Genomic DNA, 22893 nt, shown 5'->3' with positions numbered 1-22893 from the left:
CCTGCTATGCAGGCAGAGCCCCTGGCCCCGGCCAGGCCAAAGGTTGAATAGAATAGAATAGAATAGAATAGAATAGAATAGAACAGAACAGAACAGAACAGAACAGAATAGAATAGAATAGAATAGAATAGAATAGAATAGAATAGAATAGAACAGAACAGAATAGAATAGAACAGAACAGAATAGGACTATTTCAGGTGGAAGGGACCTACAACGATCATCTAGTCCAACTGCCTGACCAATTCAGGGCTGACCAAAAGATAAAGCATATTATTAAGGGCATTGTCCAAATGCCTCTTAAGCACTGACAGGCTTGGGGCATCGACCACCTCTCCAGGAAGCCTGTTCCAGGGTTTGACCGCCCTCTCGGTAAAGAAATTCTTCCTAATGTCCAGTCTAAACCTCCCCTGGCACAGCTTTGAACCATTCCCAGGCGTCCTATCACTGGATCCCAGGGCGAAGAGCTCAGCACCTCCCTCTCCACGTCCCCTCCTCAGGAGGCTGCAGAGAGCAATGAGGTCTAGATGAGTCCATCAGCCCACCTCCTCTGCTGGAGGGCAAATGCAGAGCAGCAGGAGTCCTTGCTCCTGGCTGCCAAAATAACTAGAGCTGTCAAAATACCTAGAGCTATCAGAAAAAACTGGAGCTGGCCGTGCTGTGCCTGGGGAGGATGCTCCAGACACGATGGCCCACAGGACCCATCCGTTCCCCCCACCACTCCTTTGGTCCATGGAGCGTCAGGAGCGCAGGAGCTCTCTCTGGAGCCCATATGAAGAAGTGTTGCAAAGAGATCACGATTAGCAGCTTGCAGGACTCGGCCAGTTAAGAGTCATGCTGATTTTGGTAACAGCTCTAACATTCAAGTAGAATAGAAATAATGGAATAATGGCCTGTCTTTAATAAATATGCAGGCTTACAGTTCCAATCAGTGGCATAATAAAAGCAGTTCTTGCAATGTCTTAATTTGCCAACTCGGACTGTCTGCAGGCACTTCTGAGATGGCAATTGTCTCGCTAACCTTGAGCCATTTAAACTTTGGGTGGAGAGCAAACCTCTTGTCTAGGATCCCCCACATTCACTGGTGAAACAAAGGCAGAGCGGATGGAGGATCCTCCACCTGCCTCAAGCTTGGGTCTGGGGGGAGATGAACAGCCTGTGAAGATGCCCCACTGCTCTCCATTTAATGTTGAGGGAGCTTGGGAAGGTAGCTTAGAAAAGACATTGCATATTTGGATGGCAAAAATTAAAAGCTGTGCCAGGGGGTGGAAAAAAACCAGAGGTGGAGTTGGAATGTGCCGATACCAACTGGTTCATGGTCTTGGCAAGGTTAATAATGATAATGATGCTGACACTTCATGAAAGCACTGTGCGTGCAATCAGAGGACGAGCCCAGGCTCTCAAGGGAGCCGTCAGCAGGCAAGGGTCAAGCCATGAGGAAGCATAGCTGTGTTTTAAGAAGAGTATTTCCAGTGAGGCAGCAGCCTCCAACAAACTGCTTCCTGCAGGTCTATTGACTGCAGCCTTATTTCTCAGTGTGCTATTTGTCTCTGCCTGAATCATTAGCGGGGAGCCGGGGAGGAGCTTCAGGCCCTTGGGTACTTTTCTTTGTCACGGAGGAAAAATAGCAAAAAAAGCTTTGCATCTGCACTTCCTTGCCAGGAATCCTGCTGGGAGCAAATGGCCATCCCTTAAGGATTTGTTCCTACTGCTGAGGGCAGGGTGGCCCCTGCGCAGCATGCATTGGGGCAGGGCTTTCAGGTCTTGCTACGGGAGATAAGGGAGATAAGAGGATGGAACACCTCTCCTATGAGCACAGGCTGGGGGTTGTTCAGCTGGGAGAAGAGAAGGCTCTGGGGAGACTTTATTGCAGCTTTTCAATACTTAAAGGGGGCTTCTAAGAAAGATGGGGACAGACTTTTTAGCAGGGTCTGTAGTGATAGAACAAGGGGTGATGGTTTTAAACTGAAAGAGGGGAGATTCAGACTAGATAGAAGGAAGAAATTGTTTACGCTGAGGGTGAGGCACTGGCACAGGTTGCCCAGAGAGGTGGGAGATGCCCCATCCCTGGAAACATTCCAGGTCAGGTTGGACGGGGCTCTGAGCAACCTGATCGAGTTGACGATGTCCCTGCTCATGGAAGAGGGGCTGGACTAGATGGCCTTTGGAGGTCCCTTCCCACCCAAACCATTCCGTGATTCTATGATTCTGTGATAAAGCACAGACTGGCAAAGAGAGGGCATATCTGGCATCCCTTGCTCACTGCTGCATAACAGCTCAGCGCCGTAACATCCCAAACATCCCCACCAGCCTTCCCTAGAGCGCTGGGTACCTCCTTGGGCAGCCTGTGCAGCCCCTGGACGTAAGGACCTCTCCACCTCTAAACCACTGGAGGGAGGTGACCCTGGCTAGTAACCTGGCCAGACCTCCACATCTGCCTGCACGCAGGTCTGAGCTTCTGTGCAAAACTGCAAAGTCTGAGTCCAGGCAGAAGTTCAGCGAGTTTCAGGTTGACAGGGTCAACAGCAAAGGTGGTGCAAGGTCTGGAGCCAGCTCCTTTGGTGGTCAGCGTGTGGTCCCACCGTGAAATGGAAGTGATCCAGTTTTGAAAAACGAATAAATACAAGCCTGGAGTGGTTATTCATTTACCGCTTGACTCTTTTTGCCTGGTAGATCCGTGCCCTGACCTGGCCGTTGGCTTGGCCAGGCAAACGGAGGTGTTGGCAGAAGAGGGGCGGTGGGAGTGATGAGGGATGCTGGCATCAGAGGGACCTCACCTGACCTCTCTGCACCGCAGCATCCAGCCACAGTGACACTCAGGGGCCATTCCTCAACCCCCCGCCCAGCAGGGCCGAGGGATTTGGGCACCTCTTTGACTGAAACAGCGAATCGTGACTGCACTTACAGTTTTTTCTGCCTTTTACTTTCTCAGAGCCCAACCCTCACCTGTGCTTCCATTTGGACCATATATTTACCCCGTACGAGCTTGCGTCTCCCCCGTCTCATTCCCTCACCCGAGATTTTCTCCAGAAAACAAGAGAATCCACCTTGTGCAAATGTCTTCTATGAACTGAAGTCGTTGCTCTGGGCACACAGGAGTTACAAGAGCAAATATGGTATTTCCCTCCAAGGCGTGTGTCTTCTCCTGACAGCACAGGGACTGAGCCCCGCTCCAAATAACTCTGATATAATCCCCACTGCCGGCACAGGTTTTCAACACGCGTCTCGCCAGCATTGCTGGCACCTCTATTAGGCTGCAAGCGAACGGCTGAGAAGTGCTTGGCAAGCCCAGCGCTATTTATACATTCCTTGTTGTTGCTGCTGCTTTTCCCATTTCAAGGTCTGTTTGTTTCCCCCCTTCTGCATCCCCTCAGGAAAGGGAATCAGCTGAATAACAAAATAATGTCCCTAATGAGCCAGGGGAGGAGGTAAACAGCTTTGGGATGGAGACAACACTGACAGAAAGCCTGTGGAAATCCAGGGAGATCTTTCCACTGCCTTCGTTCGGATTCAAAGCCCCCCTCAGGGGGACACAGAGGATGGAAACAGACTGTGAAGACACACAGAATTACAGGCAAAGGGGCTGCCAAGAAGATTTCAAGTCCAACTTCTTCCCCAAGGGGGATCAGCTCGGCACCAAGCTGTTCCTCAGATGTGCATCCAGCTTGTACTTAAGCATCTCCAGGGACGGGAGCTGAACTCCCTCCCAGTCAGACCTAGGGTTTCTCCCCCCTTATTCCTACAACACGTCTCACTGCCACCTTGCAGAAATTTGATTTTTGGCTGTCCTGTGCCAAAATGATGAGCGGCTCATCCCGAACCCGACCCAACCCTCGAAGGCAAGGCGGGAGCTGGACTTGGCTTTGAACTTGCCTTCCCTGGTTTGGCCAGGTCCAAAGGTTGGTGTGGCACAGCAGGGCTGCCCATCTCAGTCCCCACACCGAGCAGTGGTACCCCCGGGAAGCTGAAGGCATTGCACAGCGATGCCCCATCCAACGCATGGGGTGACGGCTCCCACATCTGGGCCTGGCCCAAGTGGCGTTTGAGCTTTTGGGGTACTCCCGGGCATCCAGCACCCTTGTCAGAGCTCCATCTCCATGCACCCAGACGTCCCAGATGCATCTACAGCCTGGGGCACGTGCAGGAATAGACATGCTTCTGGAGTGCCCTGCTCACCGGGCACGTGCTACAGCCACGTACCTATATGCTACGACATTAAAAGTCCAAGGGCACACTCCCCGCCTTTGAAGCCAAACTGCCTGGCACGCATCGCACCCATGCTAATGCCTCCCATCCAAAGAAAGGGTTTGGATGGGCAATCCCTAATCTGCCCTTTGGGTCTGGCCCATGGCTGTTGTACCTCCTGACCCTGCCTGGGGATCGTTTGGGTCAGTGCTAGGCAGCCAAAACCTTCTCAGAGACTGTCCTAATAATTTATTAAGGTTATGGGCACTTCAGGTGCTTGGCCTGGCACTGTCTAATTAATGAGACTTGACAGAGGTGTTTACCAGTACAGATGTGGCCATAAATTCCCATGACAGAGAGTCAATATCTTCACGCTACTGAAGCTTGAGGCACTGGGCGACAGGCTGCATGGGGAGCTGCTACGAGAAACGAGCTCCCCAGAAGAGTCGTGTGTAGGAAGAACCACCCTCATGTGCTTTCTGCCATCACTGCACCCACAGGAGTTGAGGAGTCCCCCCCAAAATGCTCCTTCCTTTGGCTGAGCTGCTCTCAGAGGCATCAGGTTGGCCCCTGGGTTTTACCTGAACTTCTCTTCGCTGCAGCTCCTCCCCAAACTCTTCCTGGCACACGGTGGGGAGCAATTCACAGCACTGCACTGCAAGAAAAGCCACTGCAAACAGAAATCAGATCTTCATGCACATCACAAGGAGCTCTTCCCCATGCACTGGACGTGGCTGATCTCTGGTTCTGGGGACAGCTGTGCCTGATGTGTGGTGGGACCCGGAGAAGGAAGGGGGCTTCAAAGGTGAGGAGATACCCCAGCTGCAGCCTCACCCCAAGGCCCTTTCTCCATCCTGGATCCCAGCACCCCTCCTGAGCATCCTTTCCAAGGATGCTTTTCCAGCTGCTCCATCGTTTCTCCCCACCAGCTCTCCTGCAGCCAAGAAATGGGAATCCAGGGGCAATGCTTGTGGGACATCCATAGGGAGAAGGCAGGAGCAACACAGCACTGCAAACCCCGCTGCCACCAGCACGAGTGGGTGCTGACCGGCTCCCTACCTCGTGTTGAGGGATCCCTGGCTAAGGGTGTCCCCCTCTCCCAGAAGTTCATCTTCACTGTGGTAATACAGCTCGTCCTCTTCCATCCTGCGAGGGTGGTGACACCGTAAACATCAGCCCTTTCCCTCCTTGGTATTCGTAACAGTAGCGGTGGTGACATTAAGGACCACGGCCCTTGGGCTTGGCAGAGGTGAGTGCAGGGTGGCAAGACACAGCCAAGCCTGACAGTCCCCTGTGCTCAAAATGACCTGCTGTGGGACAGGACTCCAAACCAGAGGGCACGAGGAAGCTCCTCGGGACAAAAGCAGCAGTGAAACCAGTGTTAGTGCAATCGCCCACATGCGAACTTGCTTGGGACAGCGGGACTAGCGTGCCTTGCTTTTTTGGCATGTCTGCTAAGGGATGCTCCCCTCTCTCCTCCTTTAAAACAGTTGTGTATTAGCTTGCTTACAGCGCATGATTGCCCAGCCTGCCCCTGTGAGCCAGGGCTGTGAAGCAACGGGAAGGGGCTACGACGGTTCTCTTGGCAGCCCTGGGGCTGACGGGCCACCTGCAGCACTCGGCCTCGCTCAGCGTAAAGCCCTATGTACAAAAGGGATTTTTTTTCTGAAGCGTCATGGATCTGAAGGAGAAACTGAAGCCAAATATCAAGGGACTTTCACCAAACTGTGACCACCACTCCCACCCGCTCAGAGGCACTGACCTGTGGGGGAAACGCAGTGCAAGGATCAGTGCCACAGCACCATTTGCAGGTGCCACAGCAGTATTTGGCCTGCGTACGTCCTGCTGCCTGTTTATAAACTGTCGCATTCATTTCGGCTCTCCAACAGGAAGGATTTTTCCCCAACCACGTACAAACCAACCTCAAAAAGTCCTTCTGCTCAGCACTGTCTGCATGCAGCCAGCACGGCTCAGCAGCCTTCAGCCACGACGCAGCTCTGCGCACCCGGGCAGGGGTGCTCAGCAAACCACGCGCCTCCTCTTAAAAACTGCCCCCGGGTGGGATCTGTCAGGCTAAATGTGGCTGTCCTCACCCTCCAGCTGAGCTGGTCATCTTAGATTTACTTTACAGTCCCTGGAGACCTAGTCCAGAGCATCAATTCATCCGACCGCCTGCTGCAGGCGATGCATCAGCCACGCGGCGTTAATTACCTCTCCGGTGAGAGCGAAGTCACGCTCGCATCGTGCTGCCCGCGTCTCCGAAGTCCACGTGGCACAGGCAGGACGCTGATTTCCCAACGTACGGGGCTGACAGACCGACTGAAACCCACCCTGCAAGCCGTGCCGTGCCTGGTACGCTGCCCTGCCATCCCCCTTTCAAATCCTTCAGCGTTTTCCCTGTTCAGCAACATCACGGTCCACTGAGCCGGGAAACGAATCTGCGCTTTCAATTTGCTTGAAAATTCACAGGTTTCAGCCCAATTCACACGGTTAATTAACTGCCTAGGAGTGATGCGAGCGACTGGAGATATCTTCCCTCAATCTCGCACCGCGGGGAGAAAGCAATTTTGCCCTTATATGGCCACAATAAAGTGCTAAACCCAGACAGAAAGCAAACGCTACTGAAGCACACAATTGCATAAACCCAGCGTGGGGGATGTACGGCTGCAGCAGCGCCTGAGATGTCAATGCTATGAAAAAAGCAGCCGATTCCTAGGGGTACGTTTGGGTTCGCACCTCCAGGCTGGGCTCCCACGTGGATTTGGAAACACGAGGGCTGTCCACCTTTGATCCACCAGCACCATGCAAGCAGTTGGACTGTAGCCCTCAGACAAGGACTGTGCTGGTCCCAGGAGAGCGGTGGGTGGCCTGAGGACCCAGCTCTGCCTGGGCTGCCTGCACTCCCTGCCTGTCCCACTTATAGAGTCTCTCTCCTCTACCAGTTCCTCTCTTTCCACGAGACTTTTTAGCAAGTTCAAGACTTCGATGTCTCCACTCCTCCAACTGAAAGGCCAACAGGTTCAAGAGCTACTGGAGTGGAGACTGACAGACCAAGTCACTACCGTGGACAACACAACTACATAAACTATGTAAAGCTGCCTGAAAATCTGGCTTAGCAGCCTGTGAACCCAATATATTTATACACAAGTGGTTTTACACTTGCAGAACTCTGTTGTCTGACGACCTGGGTGAGGATTTGAGCACAGGGTTCAGAGCATTCGTGACGGGGCGGGCTGAATCTGGCCCAGCATCACTGGGGCCTCAGTGTTCGTCCATGCCTTGGCCTTGTGGCTGCGTATGAGGTGGAAAAGGGGCTGTTCCTCCTAGCAAGGACTGAGCCCTGAGCATCCATAAGCCACAGCTCATGGCAGAACTGGTCCCAGTTTGCACTTCATCCCAATGGACAGCCAACTGCAGCAGCCCCAGTCCTGAGCCGTCTCCACCCATCCCAGTTACCAGGCTGGGTTTGCAACTGGTTGCAGCAGCTTTGTGTCAAGAAATGGAAGGATACAATCCCTGGGCTTGTTTTCATTCAGTGTCAGGTCCCACGAGCTTAGGAAGACACAAGGGTGATGCTAAGGACCCTTAAATGAATAGAGAGCTGGTAACAGCATCCCTTAGAAGAACTGGAGGTGTCCCCATCTGCCATCACAGGGTGAAGGGTCCCTCAGATAAACCAAACAGGGCTCACCTACCCAGGCACTGCCTTCGGCATGGGATTTCATTTAAGCCTGGTGAGGTACTGAGGTCCTGACAGACCGCTGTGGAGGGAGCTTTGACAATATCTTTGAGCAGCTAAGTGCTTGTCTGTTTGAGGGTTAATGCTGCAAGGGAGGTGCCAGGGCTCGTTCCCTCCACCCATGCCACAGCGTCCTTGCTTTCTCCTCCAGCCTCTACTGTGCCAACTGCCTTGCCACGGGATGTGCACACTCGTATTGCCCCCCAGCACACGGTCACGGGTCAAAGGCACTGTCCCTGTCACCTTCCACCCCAGAAGCATCCACACTGGTATGGTTTTGTGGCCGACATGCCCTCCTCCCCCTGCCCCTCTGCCTGCTGCTGCCCTTGCCCCTCCTGGTCTGAAGGCAGCTCAGTCCTGGGGGCACCACGAGCTCCATCAAGATGCAAGACCCCACACATCTGCACACGTGGCTCTACACCCCACGCTCGGCTCTAATCCCATCCAATATGAGGCCTGACTGACAGCCAGACCCTTAATCCCCTCTGAATCTGTACGTAATTACATTTGCTCTCCAGCATCTGCCGTGCGCTACAAACCTCAGAGCTTGCTGGAAGACTCAGCTCTGTGCTGGGCAGGCATGGTGGAGCACCAGGGACCTGCTGGCACGGGTGGGTGGCCACTTACAGCCCATCCTCACCTTGAGCTGTGATAATGGGTCTTCTGACAGCCAGATGTGATGCACCTCAGAGGAGCACTGAGGTGATGCTGCCCTTTCGTGACAAGCCAAGCCCTCCCCATCCCTGCTGCCATCACACATCTCCAAGTGCTGAGCATCACATCATTACCTTCTGAAGCTCCTCTCTGCGGACTGCTGGTTGGATTTGCCTGGAGAGATGTCCGAGCCCTGCCGGTGGCCGGAGAGGAGGCTGTCTGTCTCTAAGGGGTACCTGCCATCCCCCTCTGAGTGGACGCTGGGGGTCTCCAGGAACTCTTTGTCGTTCCACGCGCCCACTGTCCCATCCAGAGCCTGGTACCTGATCTCTATGGAGATGCTGGTCTGCAACAGACAAGGAAGACACAATCAGCCCCCAAGGGCAGCACAGGGAGGAAGGAAGGTCCTGCAAAATCTGAAAGGCAGGAAGAGGTGTTGCATCAGCTGGCTTGATCTCTGAGCCTTACTGACCCCAAAGTCTCTTCTTTCCTAGTGCATGAGACAGTTGGAGAGCAGGTCTTTGGCTTCAGGAGGTGGTCCGACCCAGATCAGGCATGGTGTTGCAGCCTCCCTCCTGCTCAGGGACCTGATTCACTCGGAGCTGCTGGTGCATCCCAGACCAGCTACATCAGATATGAGAGACATAAAAAGCCCTGAACAGCAGACAAACCCTTCAAGCAGCTGAAGGCACCACGAGCAGATGAAGCCATGTCATGTTGGTGGGTTTTTCTCTGTGATGCATCAACTTGTTAAGAATTTGTGCCCTGCTGTCAAGTGCTGGGCTGCCAAGCCCCACGGATGCGTGGTGCCTTGCTCCTGCCTGGCCCCATCCCATCCCCAGGCAGGGCAGGGTTTGGCAAGGGATGGGCATCCCCGGGGAAGTGTGGATAGATCCTGGTTTGGGGAGGGGGTCTCCCAGCCTGGCCATGACCAGCCTGGCTGGGGCTCAGGGATGGGAAGGGACCTGGCACTGGGTCTGTCCAAGCTTGATCTAAAGCTTTTTCTGGATGAACCAAGTAAGAGTAAGGTCTTCTCCCTCTTCTACATGGTCATTCCCCACTTACCTACCCAAGACTGCACCTCGCTGCTGCAGCAAATTCAGGGTTGGAGCTCTCAAACATTTTTCCCCCAAAAATCTTTCTCTGGATTTAAACCCCAATCAAATATGTGAGAGTTCATCTCGCTGCAAAGAGCCGCTGGCACTACCTTTGCCCTGATGTCCAAAGTCCTTATAAAACCACTGCTTTGGACAAAGCAGCCAGAAAAATCACTCTCCTAAAAACATATCTATTTTGAAAGGCAAACAGCTGCTACAAAGATCAAAGCAAAAGCAAAAACCGTTCTCCACCTCCACTCAGCTTCCACGGAGAAATTATAAGTTGCATTTGATGCAAAGGCAATCGATTTTAGACACAAGGACAAAACAAAAAGGTTAACAAACCAGGAGCAGGAAAATTTATTACAAAATCTTCCTTTTTTCATCTCGATGTTCAAGAGGGGGTGCAGCATCCTGACTTGCTCCAACGGCAGCTTGTCAAAGGGATGATGAAAGGCTGGAAAATACAAGACACGGCGTGGAAGGAGTCTGTACGTTTAGCAAATGACAGCCAAGGGGTGACTCAAACCCAGCTGGAAACAGAGCTTCGTGGAAGGTTTTGACTCATTTTATTCTTCGTCTGGCAAAATACAAATTTGAGTCAATCAAAATGATTTGCCACACTCCGTTGACCTCACCAAGCTGTTTCGGATTGTTTAAAAAAGGCAAATGCAGAGGAGAGACGAAGATCCATGTTGAAACATTAATTTTTGACATTTTCAAACCACCTCAACACTGTTGTGAAACATTTGGCTTTGAAATCTCATTTCTAAGCTATATTTAAAGGTTTAAAAATCCTTTAAAAGAAATGAAAAATTATGGATGTAATAAACTGAAAGATTTTGGTTTGGGCTGAATAAAATCACTTGTTTGAAGGGAAATTAGTAGGTGTAAGCTGAAACCAAGAGAAATTCACACTGGGAAAAAACCCTCTCAATTTAACAGTAAAGAAAATTAACGAGCGGAATGATTCACTGAAGGGCCGGTGGATTGCTCTGTCGCTGGACATTTAAAATCATTTTTATTTGGGTTTTTTTTATTTCACCACTTGAGATAATAACAAATTCTGAGACGTCCCAGAGCTTCTCTTGTAAGAGGCCAGACGACACGATCGTAATATCCCTCCTGGCTTTACAATTCCTGGCTCTTTTAATCTCTTTTGCTAAGGCAAGTCAATAATTTTATTAGGGCTGGCTGGAAGCTGCCAGTGATGCTTTGCAGTCAGCCCAGGAAAAAGAAAACAATTTTCAACCCTTCCTCTGCGTCTGATTACAGAAAGATGAAGTTATGCCTGGGAACTGCTTTCCAAGAAATGACGGCAGTGAAGGTGCGCCTCTCCCTTCATCCAGAGCTGGGGGCTGATGTCCGGAGCTGGATGTACTTCACACCGATGTGTCCGCAGTGCGGCCAGCCCAGGGTGGGTTTGGAGGTGGGATGGGGTAGGACCTCGGTGAGCAACAGTCTGCAGGAGGGATCCCCGGTGCCAGCTCGGCATCTGGCAAAAATGGAGCTGCGCTGCATTACAGCACCTTAGGCATCTGCGCCGTGCTTGCCAGCAGCCCTTCTGGAGATAATGCAATGCCAGAACGTGCTCAGGTGCCTTCGCAGAGGAAACTTGCCTTTAAAATCGCAGGTTTTAAGGAGTTGAGAGAGGCGAGGTTTGCCGAGAGGGGAGAGATGGAGATGGCTTTCTTGCCTAATTCTGGAGGTGATTTTCGCAACCCTTGCACATGATTTGTCTTCGAGTTTGCTCAAGGCGAGGAACACGTTGCTTCCAAGCAAAAAGTTTTTCTTTGCATCTCAAAGGACGAGGAGTGCAGGTGGCCGGTTATCCCATCTCAGCTGATGGGCAGTGGCTTTCCAGACCTGCCCACCTCGGCCTCCTCCATATGTCCGATCATTTTTCAGTCCCTCTCTCCTCCTGCAACAGCCCTCACTGGCCGTGGTCCACTCCTATGCCTACTAAAAAAATCAGCATCTTTCGAGTCCGGGAGAAAGTGGGTCACCTCTCCAGGAGGGCTGACTCCGCTGCCCATCCGGAGCTATTCCAGATTTGTATTTCCACTAACATTTCTCCATGCAAAATGTCCCAGGCGTTGCCCTCTGGATTCTCTTTCCTCAAGGCTCCCTCAGTCCAAATTTATCCTCTTGCTGGAGCAAAGGCTGGGAGCGGATGGTTTGGAGAAGGAATTTATGAAGCTGAGGTGTCTCTGTGCCCCGAAGTTGCAATGGTTATTGCATGGGAGAAGGGATCTGAAATCCCGCTGAAAGCCCCAAAAACAAACACATATCCTCACCTCCCAGCTCCGGTTTGGACAGGGGTGACCTGGGGCTAAGAGATGCCTCAGAAATGCAGGGGAAATAGAGGGACGTGGCATTTCTGCTCACAGCAAGCACTAGAAATGCAGGATTTGTGCATGTGCATCCATATGGCTTGTGGTGTGCAGAACATGGCGGGGTTTATTGTCTTCTCCGAGGGAGATCTGTACTCCTGTAAAATCTGCCTTGCTCAGGCTGCCCCGGTTTTGTAGCAATAGGCAACAGTCAGTATTTATGTTTTCCAGAGCACTCTGTGGATGCCAACCAAAACAACTCCAGCAGAGCTGCCCTGACACAGAGGAGATGTAGACATGAGGTCCTCAGAGGGGAGGTGACGAACGCAGGTTATCCAGCACATCGGGCACGGGCTGGGGAAGGTCGTTTCTCCTTCAGGTGCCTCCAGTTAGGAGCATATGGCTTACAAAGAGGCGAAGGGTAGCAGACCATTTGCTTTGACCTACTATGCAGCTACACCAAGCTCCTGGCCAGGCTGCAAGGCACCGGGCAATGCAGGTACCTCCTCAGTCCTAGGTTAGTTCACTCTAAAAATTTCATCGTTTTCAACATCAAGAAGTTGCATGTATTTAATTGTCGTCCACTGATTTTCCTGTCTCCCCCCGTGATACTGAAGGGTCTTAAAAATATGGGATTTTCTTCCTTTGGAGGGTCCCATGGACTTTAATCAGGCAACTTCTCAGGCTGATAAACTAAGAGAACATCAGGAGCTGTTTTCTCCAGCCCTGAAATTATTTTTGCACCCCCTCCATTTTTCCTCCCTCCTCAGGACTGTATCCCTTGTACTTTTATCGATTTCATTCCCTCTAACCCCAAAGGAGAAGTCACCTCCTGTCTCCTCCTGTCAACGAAACCACTCGTCTTTTCATTGCTAATTGCTCGTTGTTAGCACAGAGGGTTACATGCAATTGCACTTTTCCTTTATGCTGAGTGTAGGAAGCAGCTTATAAAGGAATAAGAGAAGGGGGGGAGGCTGAGGTTTTATTTTTCAATTAAAACACCAGGGTTTTGATACCCAAGAAGATCAGAAGTAGCTGTATTTCCAAGTGCGTTATAAAACTCAGTCTCCATGGGAAACAGCTCCCATGAGATGCATTAACCAGATGGAAATGCACCGAGTTACGCAGCAGCTGCTCTGCAGACAGGGAGCCTTTTCCTTGGCATCGAGGGCTCTGGATGAGGGGTGCAGACCCAGACCGGGTGCTATTTCTTATCCTGATTTTCCCCAGAGGGGTCTAAAGAATGGGACTTCAGGTGAGCTGCTGCATGAGGTATTTCTCATGTGCCACAAGGGTCGGATAAAAGCAGTGTTGAGGTCAGAGACAAACACTGTAAGTGTCGAGCACTTCAAACAACCAGTACTACTGGCATGGATTAAAGCTAATATACACTAATGGCCAGGGCAGAGCCAGCATGGGATTGCTCAGGTGCAGGAGAGCACTGGGAGCAGAGCTCGGCGTGGGACTGCGGTCAAAGGAGCTGCTCAGCATCTCTGCGGGGATCTGAGGACCACGCTGTGCTCTGAGCTGCCACGGGTCTCCAGCAGCAGGACACTCGCAGGCTGTTTCTGAGCTGTGGTGCACGAGCAATTGCACCCTGTGTGTGTGTGCAGATTAAACCTGATCCGTTCCTGCTTTGCCCCCATCCTAAACTTCTCAGGGCATGCAGAATAGCCAGCCTTTGCTGTGCACCCTCAGGACAGTCCTGGCTGCCTTAGTCCTTCAGACCAAGAGCAATGGGATGAAGGAAAGGTTGAGGATTCAGGGATTCAGGTGCATAACACAGACTTCTCTGTTCCCACAGAGCCAGCAGAAATATGAACAGATGGACCAACGACTGAAGGGCAGCAGTGGCTGCTTATTCCTCGTGACCTACCTGAATGGCTGAATTATTGTCGTCTATGAGTGTGTCCATCACCTCTACCTGCCCCTCCTCCACCACCTTTTGCAGGACCATCCGGAAAGTGCCAATAAGCCTATGGAGCAAAGAAGAGAAAAGTCAGGCGAGCTGTGGTGAGCACCCACCGGCATCTGGTTTTAATGGGAAAGGGCTTTGCTGGCCAAGTCGCCCAAGCATGCGTGGCTGGTTTTGCTTCCCATTTGCCTTAAGAGGAGGTAGACGTGAGATGCAGGATCAGAGCATGGCCAAGGGCTCTGGCAGCTGCAGCCCGTAACCCCAGTTCAGTGGAGATGGCAGGCAAAGGAGAAGCCAGGAGAGAAGCCATTTCAAGGTGACACTGTTGGGATAAGAAGAGAAGGAGACTTTGGGAACCATCAGTCTTGTATTACTGGGATGCAACTAACTGGCCTTTTCCATCCTGAATATCTGCCAGTTATGTCTGTGCTAGTAAATTGAACAAGGCGAGAACCAGGGCACTGTCCCTCACCCATCTGCACCAGGCCATTGTCAGCACAGGACATGACATGGGGAGGTCCCAGGTCAACATGCCTGACGCCAACCCACCCCCCCAGGAGGGGTATTCCTGGGGCAGGGCATTCCCTGGAGCAGTCTGGATGAGCTGAACAGCCCAGCCTAGCTGGGCTGGCCCAGGGTTGGAGAACAGGGCTCACGTTGGTTAGTTTACTTGGACGGACATAGTCTGAAGGTGCTGCACGTGAGTCTGAAGGCTGCTCGGAGGAGAAGACTGACTCCCTTCTGCTAAGGGAAGTCTAATCATAACTGATGCCTGAAGGCTCGTGTCCTTGTCCCAGCCCACTCCCAGCCTGCTAGGTATCTTCAAGCAACGCAGCAGGGGCCCAGGGAGGTTCGGCTGTCTACATCCTGGGGGCTTTCAAGATCCAACTGGAAAAAGCCAAGAGCTACCTGGTGTGAGGTCAAGCTGACCCAGCTTTGAGCATGAGGCTGGACTAGAGATCTCCTGAAACGCCTTCCAGTCCGAATCATCCTGTGATCCTTTGATATGATCCTATGATCCTTGATCCTGTAATTATCGCTGTGGTCTGCACTGTGTGGGGCAAGCTGCACCCCAAAGTTCAGACCCCATGTATTTGTCACACCTCATGGAGTTGGTGACAGCCTCGCCTGAGCCAGGACCACACATCCCAGAGCCACGAGGGCTTGTTGGGGCTGAAGGGAGACATTTAGAGCAGGCACGGAGCAATGGTTTAACACATTACTTCCTCCTTCCCAGGTTGTTCCCACTCTTGGGCTGGGTGCTATTGGTCCCACGGCAGAGCACTCCCACCTTTCCTTCAGCGGAAAACCAGCTGGTTTCCCCAACCCCACTCTGCACAGGAACAGATGAGGAGGGGCTCACATCTCTCCCACCGGACCTGCACGTGCTGACTCCCACCACGGGCTGAGACGAATGCTGAGGTGACGGTGTATAACACCTTCCAACCACCGTGGCCGTTTGTCTCCCGAGTATCTCATCACCACCTAACACCCCCCCCCCACCTAAGATGAGCAGGATGAAGGCACCTAATTGCTCTTAGTGGCTCTTGCCCGGGCTCGCTGCAGCCGGCTGCTCTGTGCGGCACTGTGTGCGTTAAAAGCAGCCACGTTTGTAAAATTACAGGTCCAAACAGATACCACAGAGAGCGGAGAAGCCTGGCGCTCTCTAATAGAAGTCATTACTTATCTGCCAGCTCACCGCTTGTCAAGGAGCTGTGGCTTTATGTTCTTCATGTTCTGCTGTGGCACCAGAGGGACCTTCCCAGCTTGAGAAGAGCCAGCTATGAATCAACAAGTGACTCCTGACAGGGAAAAAGCCCTGGAACAGTGAATGCGGAGCTGCCTTACCCCATCTGCCTTGCATGTCATCTCCAGTGCCGCGATCCCAGATGACAGTGAAGATATTACACGGCACACCAGGAATATGCCTGCAGTGCTCTGCCGGCTGGGGCCGGCGAGAAAGCTGCTGCTGATTAAACTACTTCCTTGCAAACCTTAAGGCATCGCTTACTGCGATGCTGATTTATTGAGACGTGACTTCGGAGAGGGAGGCAAGAACTCCCCGTGCTGTGCGGTGGGATGTCGAGGGCTCCTCTCCTGCCTCTGCCCCTGTGTAACCCAAGCACCCGATGCTCTGCCTGCATCGGCAGCCTGGAGACCCAAGGTAAAAGCAGGGTTAGCAGGTTTGCCAAAGGTCAGTCTGTGGCAGAGCTGAGGATGGGGTTTGTCTTTCCCAACTCTTAAGCCATCCCCTTATGCTCTGAAGCACCCTGTGAAATGCAGCACAACGCTGGATGGAAGAGCAGGGTCTCCTCAGCCCTGCTCAGCTCCCTCGGGTCTCCACTGGCTTTGGGGCTTGATTTGCCCCGGTCCTCCCTCTGCCAACCCTCTTTTTTTTCTTTCCCCACCCAAATGGCCTTTCTTTGCACGGGTCCTTGTGTCCCCTTGTGCATACACCTGCATGCGTGGGGATCAGACAGTACTGCCGTGGGTGTTTCTCTGACCAAAGAAATCAAACTGTGCTGTGTCGTTATCCCACTGTACACCACTCATTTATAATAATAAGCTACCTGAGGAAATTAATAAATCACCTGAGGAAAACAGAAAAATGACCTCACTGTTGCTCATCCACTTATCTAGCTCTGTCTGACTTGCAGCAGCAGCAGGGAGGTCCTGCTTTCCAACAAACCTCTGACAGGTCCTACTGTAGCTTGCTGGTGGTGCTTGATGCTCCAGGAGCAAAGGAGATCCGTGGCAGACCTGCCCCGGTGTGCTGTGCAGGATGGGGCCCTTCCCTGCAGGACTTTCACCTCCCCTCCTCAGCTCCCACGCGCTGTGCACGGGTGAATCCCAGCACTGAGCTCCTTTAACTCTGTCTCCAAGGTGCCATGCAGGGCACTGAACGCGAGCACCTTTTCTTTGTGTGCTTCATATTGCTTCATGCACAATGAATAATGCATCATGGCCTCCCATGGAGACCTGCTTCTTCTCTGCGATGGGCTTATCGGGGGGGAAAAGGCTGCCGTATCAGCCTGGATTTCAAGGTTTGTGAAATAATGTTATTTGCTGTTTGCAAGAGCAGCAGCTCTCTTGTTTTGGAAAGGCTTCCTTGAGAGAAGGCTGCGCTTTATTTCTCAGGATTTGAGCACAGACTCTGTTGCAGGGCTCTGGAGGGCTGTCCTCTGCCTATGGCTGGATTTGATTTCAGCAGGTCAGTTTGGAGGGAATGCTCTTGTGGCTTGAGCTCCAAGATCAAGTTATTTTAGCGCAGTTGCTCATGAGTTAGATTTGCCTGTGAAGGTTGCTAGGCTCAGCCGGTAATGCACTGCGCAGTTCCTGCTCTTACATGTGTTCGTAGGTGTCGGTGTTATTTAATCTGTTTGCTGATGGCACATCATAAAAATGCAGACCCTCGGAAACGCCACGCAGCTCTGAGGTGTGGTGGTGGCTTCTCTGCTCCTCTTAGGTCAAGGTGGACCCAGGTACCTTTGGCCCACGGATGCATATTGGCCCAGAGCGGCATGATGGAGGAGTAGGAAGCTTCTTGCACAGACACAGCGATGGCAGATGTGTCTGTAAGTGGGAACACCTCTCAGCCACGAGGAAAGTCCTTACTGCTGTGATGGGAAATGCAAAATGACCTGGAATCAGCCCGATCTCCAGAGAACTTACCCTGGGGCTCAGGCTCCCTCCCAGCAACTCTGGTTTACTGAGTCACCCTCAAGGAAGAGCCATGGTTTCAAGACCAGATGTGCTCCTTTGCCAAGGACACGGTATGACTGCTACGGCACTGAGGAAGAGCCAAGCTTTTGCTTGTCTTTGCAGTGGGCTATGAGTACATGGAGAGCCTTCAGAACTCAGCTACCATAAACCAAGCACGTGTCTGATACCAGAAGTGCGTTCACCAGGTTCAGAGAGATAACTGAATTTTCCTGGTCAATTTAATCCTCTAGAAAAGCTGACTTGCACAAGACTGCAGTCCACCTTCCACTTCGGTATCCTCAGGCTGATGGAGGACGAACACCAGCGAGACTGCAGTACCGCAGCTTTGGGCATTTCTGCTTTCTATCTAAGCCGCAGAGGCTGCCTTAAAGTGGTTTTAAGCTGCCTTGCCTTATTTTGCAATTGCAGGGGGTGGGAATGTGCCTGTACCCAGTTCTCCCTGCCTGAACATCTCTTGGTTTCCCATCTGAAATCCCCTGCAGCCCGGTGCTCACAGCTGCTGCTTCAGCAGCAAACCAGTGTGGGGCTGCAACTTTTCCCCAGGGATCTCGCAGCAGAGCACAGAGCTTTTTGTTCAAGGGCCAGTATGTCTGAATCACAGACCTGCTGTGCAGAAGGGACCTCCTGCATGGAGCAAGCCCATCACCAACTCTGGATGAGTTTGGCCACGGCTTCATCTATCCAAGCCTTAAAAACCTCCATGGGTGGAGATCCCCCACCTCTTTGCTGACCTCTTGAGGCTGCACCACCCTCCTGGGGAAAAATATTTTCCTGATACCCAACCTGAACCTCCCACGCCACAATCTGTGCCTGTTGCCCCTTGTTTCTTCACCTGTTGCTGCTGTTATCACTGTAACTCCCCTTTCAAGTAGCTGCAGGCTGCTGTTGGGTGGTCCCTTGGTCTCCTCTCCACCAGACCAACCAAGCCCTGCTCCTTCCACCTCTCCCTGCAGGTTGCATGCTCCAGGCACTAGTCAGCTGAGGGTTCATTTATGGTGGTGGTGGTAGTTTCAGCTGACGGCTGGTCTGAAGTCTTAAACTGAAGTCTTAAACGAGTCATGACAAGGCTTTGCGATGAATTGGTGCCTCCAGGGAACTCCATTCCATGGGAAATACCTAAAGGTATCCTAGAGGATACGCTGGGGGAACGAGGGGCTCTTCTGGTTCCTCTAAACCCCCTTGCTGGTGGTGGTGGGACAGGGCACAGGGGAGGCTGGTCTGAAAGAGCGTGGCTCTGCTTCATAGCAGCAACAATGGACATGCATTTCCCTGGTGCTTTACAGTTTACGAAGCCCCCCCCCCAGCTGGCAGCTCTGGCCACGGTTCAGCTCATCTCACAGCATGTCACATCTTAATACCGACACCACCTTAGAGACAGGAGTAACTGGCGGGGGTTCTCCTGTGTAGCTGTCGTGGCTTTGCCAGGAGGGGTACAAGAGCCGTGGCAGTTTGTGCGCTCAAGGCTTTATGGCACGGTCGCAGCCACACACCGGTACGGTGGTTCTCCTGGGAGCATCTGGATCTGGCCCTGTCAAAGCAAATAGTGAAAGGAGTTGGGGGGGAAAACCACCCAGGAATGAATAGGGTGCAAACATCTCCAAGAGCCACTTTGTGCACAGTACTCCCATGCTTGCTCAGGAGCGTGGTTGTGGGGCGGGGGGAGCTGGGGCTGAGGGGGGAGACCCCAGAGTCAGGCGACATCTCCGCATGAGAACAGGACGGCGGGGATGTCCCAGGTGGAGGGACCCATCGGGAGAGCACGTGACCCAGCTGCAGCAGAGAGCCGGGGACCCCTCCTGACCCCCCAAACCGACTTTCCAGACACCCCCTGCTTCTGTGACCTGCTGCGGTGCTGCCTCTGCCTGGGACGAGGTCACCTTAGAGAAGCCCGGAGGCTGCAGCAACATCGCATCCATCTCCGGCACGTCGATGCTCTCTCCAGCTGAGCTACGGTCGAAAGCACACGCTGCCTGTGAGTGCTCGTAATTGCAGGCTGTTGCTACCGCGGGAGCGGATAAAAGCAGGTATGTCAGAGCCAGTCCTAGCCCCGTGGCAGCTTTTCTCCAGCCACAATATCTGGACGGCGGCAACAGGCAAAGAGCAGATGCTCCCATCTCCTGAGAAGAATGTGAGACAAAGGCCCTTTGACCATCCTCTTAGCACGTCTTTGCAACCCTTTCAGCCTGACTTACGTGCTTCTGCACTCCCCAGCTCCGCTCACAGACCTCAGGCCAGCTCATCTGCAAGAGTGTGAATTATTGGGAAGATGCATCTGCATTAGGCTTGGGATAACGCGCTCCTTCCTTGGACCCCTCCCAACCCACTTCCCCTGGCAGGCAAGAGCCAAGCAAGAGGGAATGAAATATTCAGCACTTTTCTACACAGCCTTTCCTTTCCAAGTGTTTCATAATTCATCAAGGGCCCTGCTCCCTTCCCTGGCACTTGTGCCGATGGAAAGAGAGGGAGTTTTTCTGGGTCACTCGTCATTTTATCAGACTGTAGCAATATCTCTTGTTTCAAACCCAGCCTGGCTGGTTCGGTGCTTAGAGCTTGCTCGAAGCCTGGGATCAGGGCAGTCTGGGGCTGCTGCACGCCCCACGACACGCTTTGCTCTTTGCCCCTGTGGCACGTGCCATCTTTCAACGAAGCCGTCTGTGTGCCTGGCGCAGTTCAGGAGAGACAGCGGCCAGGGGGACGGTGAACCCCACCAGGCATTGCCAGCACTGCTGTTGCCTGTTCCCTCTGAGCAAGGGCTCTGAGGCCAAGACGGTCTGCCTTTGCTAAGAGCATCCTCCAGGCCATGAAGTCCTGTCCCCTCTTCTCTGCTAGTGTCCCTTGGATGCTGTTTGCTCCCTCGGCTCCTGCAGCCAGGGAGAGCCTCTGGTGTGTGTGGGGTAGCATCTCCCTCCCTCCCTCATCAGATCCTGGGAAGTGCCAAAAGGCAAATCGCGGCATCTCTCTCCTGGTTTGGTCCCCACTTCCAGACACCCCTCGCAAGGTAGGGTGGGGAAAGCAGACGGGTGCCACTGCTTTTAACCCATTGCCAGGCCTGCAAGAGCCCCGGAGACTGGAATGAAGGCTCAGCTGCCCAAGGGAGGATCCAACTCGCAATTACAGTAAAGACCTCAGGGAGAGCCGGTCTCTGCTCCTGAACCACTCGGAGTTGTTGGCTCCATCTAAATTAGTGAATTAAGTGCTGCCTGGGCACTGTCCCTCACCCATCCACACTGGGATGCTGCCTGCCAGGGTTGGCCAGGCCAATGCATCATCCCCAACCCATCGCAGGGATGCAGAGGCAGGGGTTAGCCCGGGGCTGGGCAGCCCCAGGACGGTTTGGAGAGGAGAGCTTCCCCGCCTGGCCATGGCCAACCTGGCTCAGGGCTTGGGACAGAAAAGGACCCTGGTGATGTGCGCGTAGGGCAATAGGATAGGTGGAGAAACTGGGTCAGACCCAAATCAAAGCTGTGGAATTGAAATTAGGATTGTAATCTGATAGCAAATAGGGAAAAAAAATAGAAATTAAAAAAAAAAAGAGTTATCATGCTGAACCTTTATACGACCCACCCCTGCAGCCTTGCCTGCTCCCCACCTTGCAATGCTCGTCATACTCCAGAGTATGAGTTTTGAGAGAAAACCAGGAATATCGCGGCTGGGGGTAGGGCAGGCAGGAGCAGCCATTGCATCTTCATGCATCCCCCGGCCAGGATGTCTTCCCACTCCCTGACACCAAGAGCTGCAAACGCCGAAGGATTTGGTGACACCCCCCCAACCCAAAGCAGCATCTCCGAACTCCTGCGCTGTGGCTACAACCCAGATCACGCACCGAGCACCGCCTCGCCCAACCTGGCACCTGCAAAGAGGGCAGAGGAGATCTGGGGGCTCCTGGTCCTCGGGGACAGCTCGGGGACACAGCCTCCAACCCGGAGGCATGGTGGGGAGGGAGAGCAGTTTTCCTAAATGCCTGCCCAGTGCACAGCCTTCCCTGAATTAATGAGCTTTTGCAATGCAAAACAGGCAGCACGGGGACACGACCAACGCCCAGGCTGCTCAAAGAAGTTGATCATGGGAGATGCTAAGCTTTTGGACCGTCAATGGGGCTTAGATGACCAGGCGGCTCAGCCCTGCTCAGCTAAAATCTGCTGAGGTGATGAACCTCTGCGGACTTGTCAGCTCCCAGAGCGATGGCCACCAAATTCCCGCTCCTTGGTCCATGATCAGGCCACCTCTTCCTTTCCATACCAATAAGCCAAACAGATAGAGCTGCTGATGACTTCAGGGTAGGCAGATCTGCTAAGGTTTTAATCTCTCTGGCTGCTCCTCTCTAACCAACCCCGCTTTTCCAGCACCTTTCTGAAGCGGTGGGCTCTGAAACTAGACACATAGGTTTTTTTCTTTTTCAGACCGCACTGAAGCACATACATAACGCCGTTATTCCCGGCCTGCCAAGCAATTGCGGCAGCTCCCTGCCAGCTTCCCTAGGCACGGCTTCCCCACGCTCGGCATCCCTGCCCGTGCCGTTAGCCATAACCGCTCCCTGCACGCGGGGAAATGCAAACTGCTGCACGACAAGGTCTGGTCCCCGCAGGGCTCCGCTTGCTGCCAGCATCCTCGGTGATGAATCCCTGCCTGCAGTCACTCCCGAGGGCTGCTCCCGTGCGTAACACCTTCAGCACCCGCCACGTCAAGTTTTCGCAGAATTTCTCATTTCTTAATCAAAATATTGCGTGACACCAAGTCAAACACCGTGCAAAAGTCTAAGTATACCCAAATTACCACTTTAGCAACGAGATCTGTAATCTCATCGCAAATTAGTTACCTGACAGGATATATTTCAATATGAGAGGGCTGACTGGCACTCATTATGCTATTCCACTTGTCTTCCAGGGTGAAAAGAAAATCCATTTATATTTAATGAGAATTTTTGCAAGAGTTTGATGAAAAAAAAGTTAATTCACTGAAGGAACTTTTAATATCTGGAGGCTGCTGAGCTGGAACAGCTCTTGTGTCCTACATTTCACCAGGTTATCGAAACGATAAACAAAACAATAATAATTACATACGCTTGCAAGCGTAAGCTCTGACTTGCCTACTGCACAGGCTCGGTGCAAAGGGGGTAATTAGGAGGGAAGTGATTTAGGAAGCTTTAACTTAAAGGGTCAGATGATTACAGATGAAGCTGCAATTTGGCTAGACAGTGAAAAAGGCTCTTCATTTTGGTCCAAGCTCCAGGGCACTCATCGCTTAAGCCGC

At 52.6% G+C, this 22893-nt stretch overlaps 1 protein-coding gene across 1 annotated transcript in view; it reads right to left on the bottom strand.

Moving 5' to 3' along the window:
- OTOF (otoferlin) overlaps positions 1–22893 on the bottom strand; it is a 112035-nt gene that overhangs the window by 58970 nt on the left and 30172 nt on the right. Inside the window, exons 4-5 of the mRNA XM_050893369.1 lie at positions 13882–13981; positions 8710–8921 (exon numbers count right to left, since the gene is read on the bottom strand). Coding sequence (XP_050749326.1) covers positions 8710–8921; positions 13882–13981 — 312 coding nt within the window. The remainder of the gene's footprint in view (positions 1–8709; positions 8922–13881; positions 13982–22893) is intronic.

This window comes from Gymnogyps californianus, chromosome 3, assembly GCF_018139145.2.
Source record: "Gymnogyps californianus isolate 813 chromosome 3, ASM1813914v2, whole genome shotgun sequence".
NCBI classification, from domain to species: Eukaryota; Metazoa; Chordata; class Aves; order Accipitriformes; family Cathartidae; genus Gymnogyps; species Gymnogyps californianus.
The sequence above is the reverse complement of the archived record's forward strand: the minus strand, read 5'-3'. Positions and strand labels throughout refer to the sequence as shown.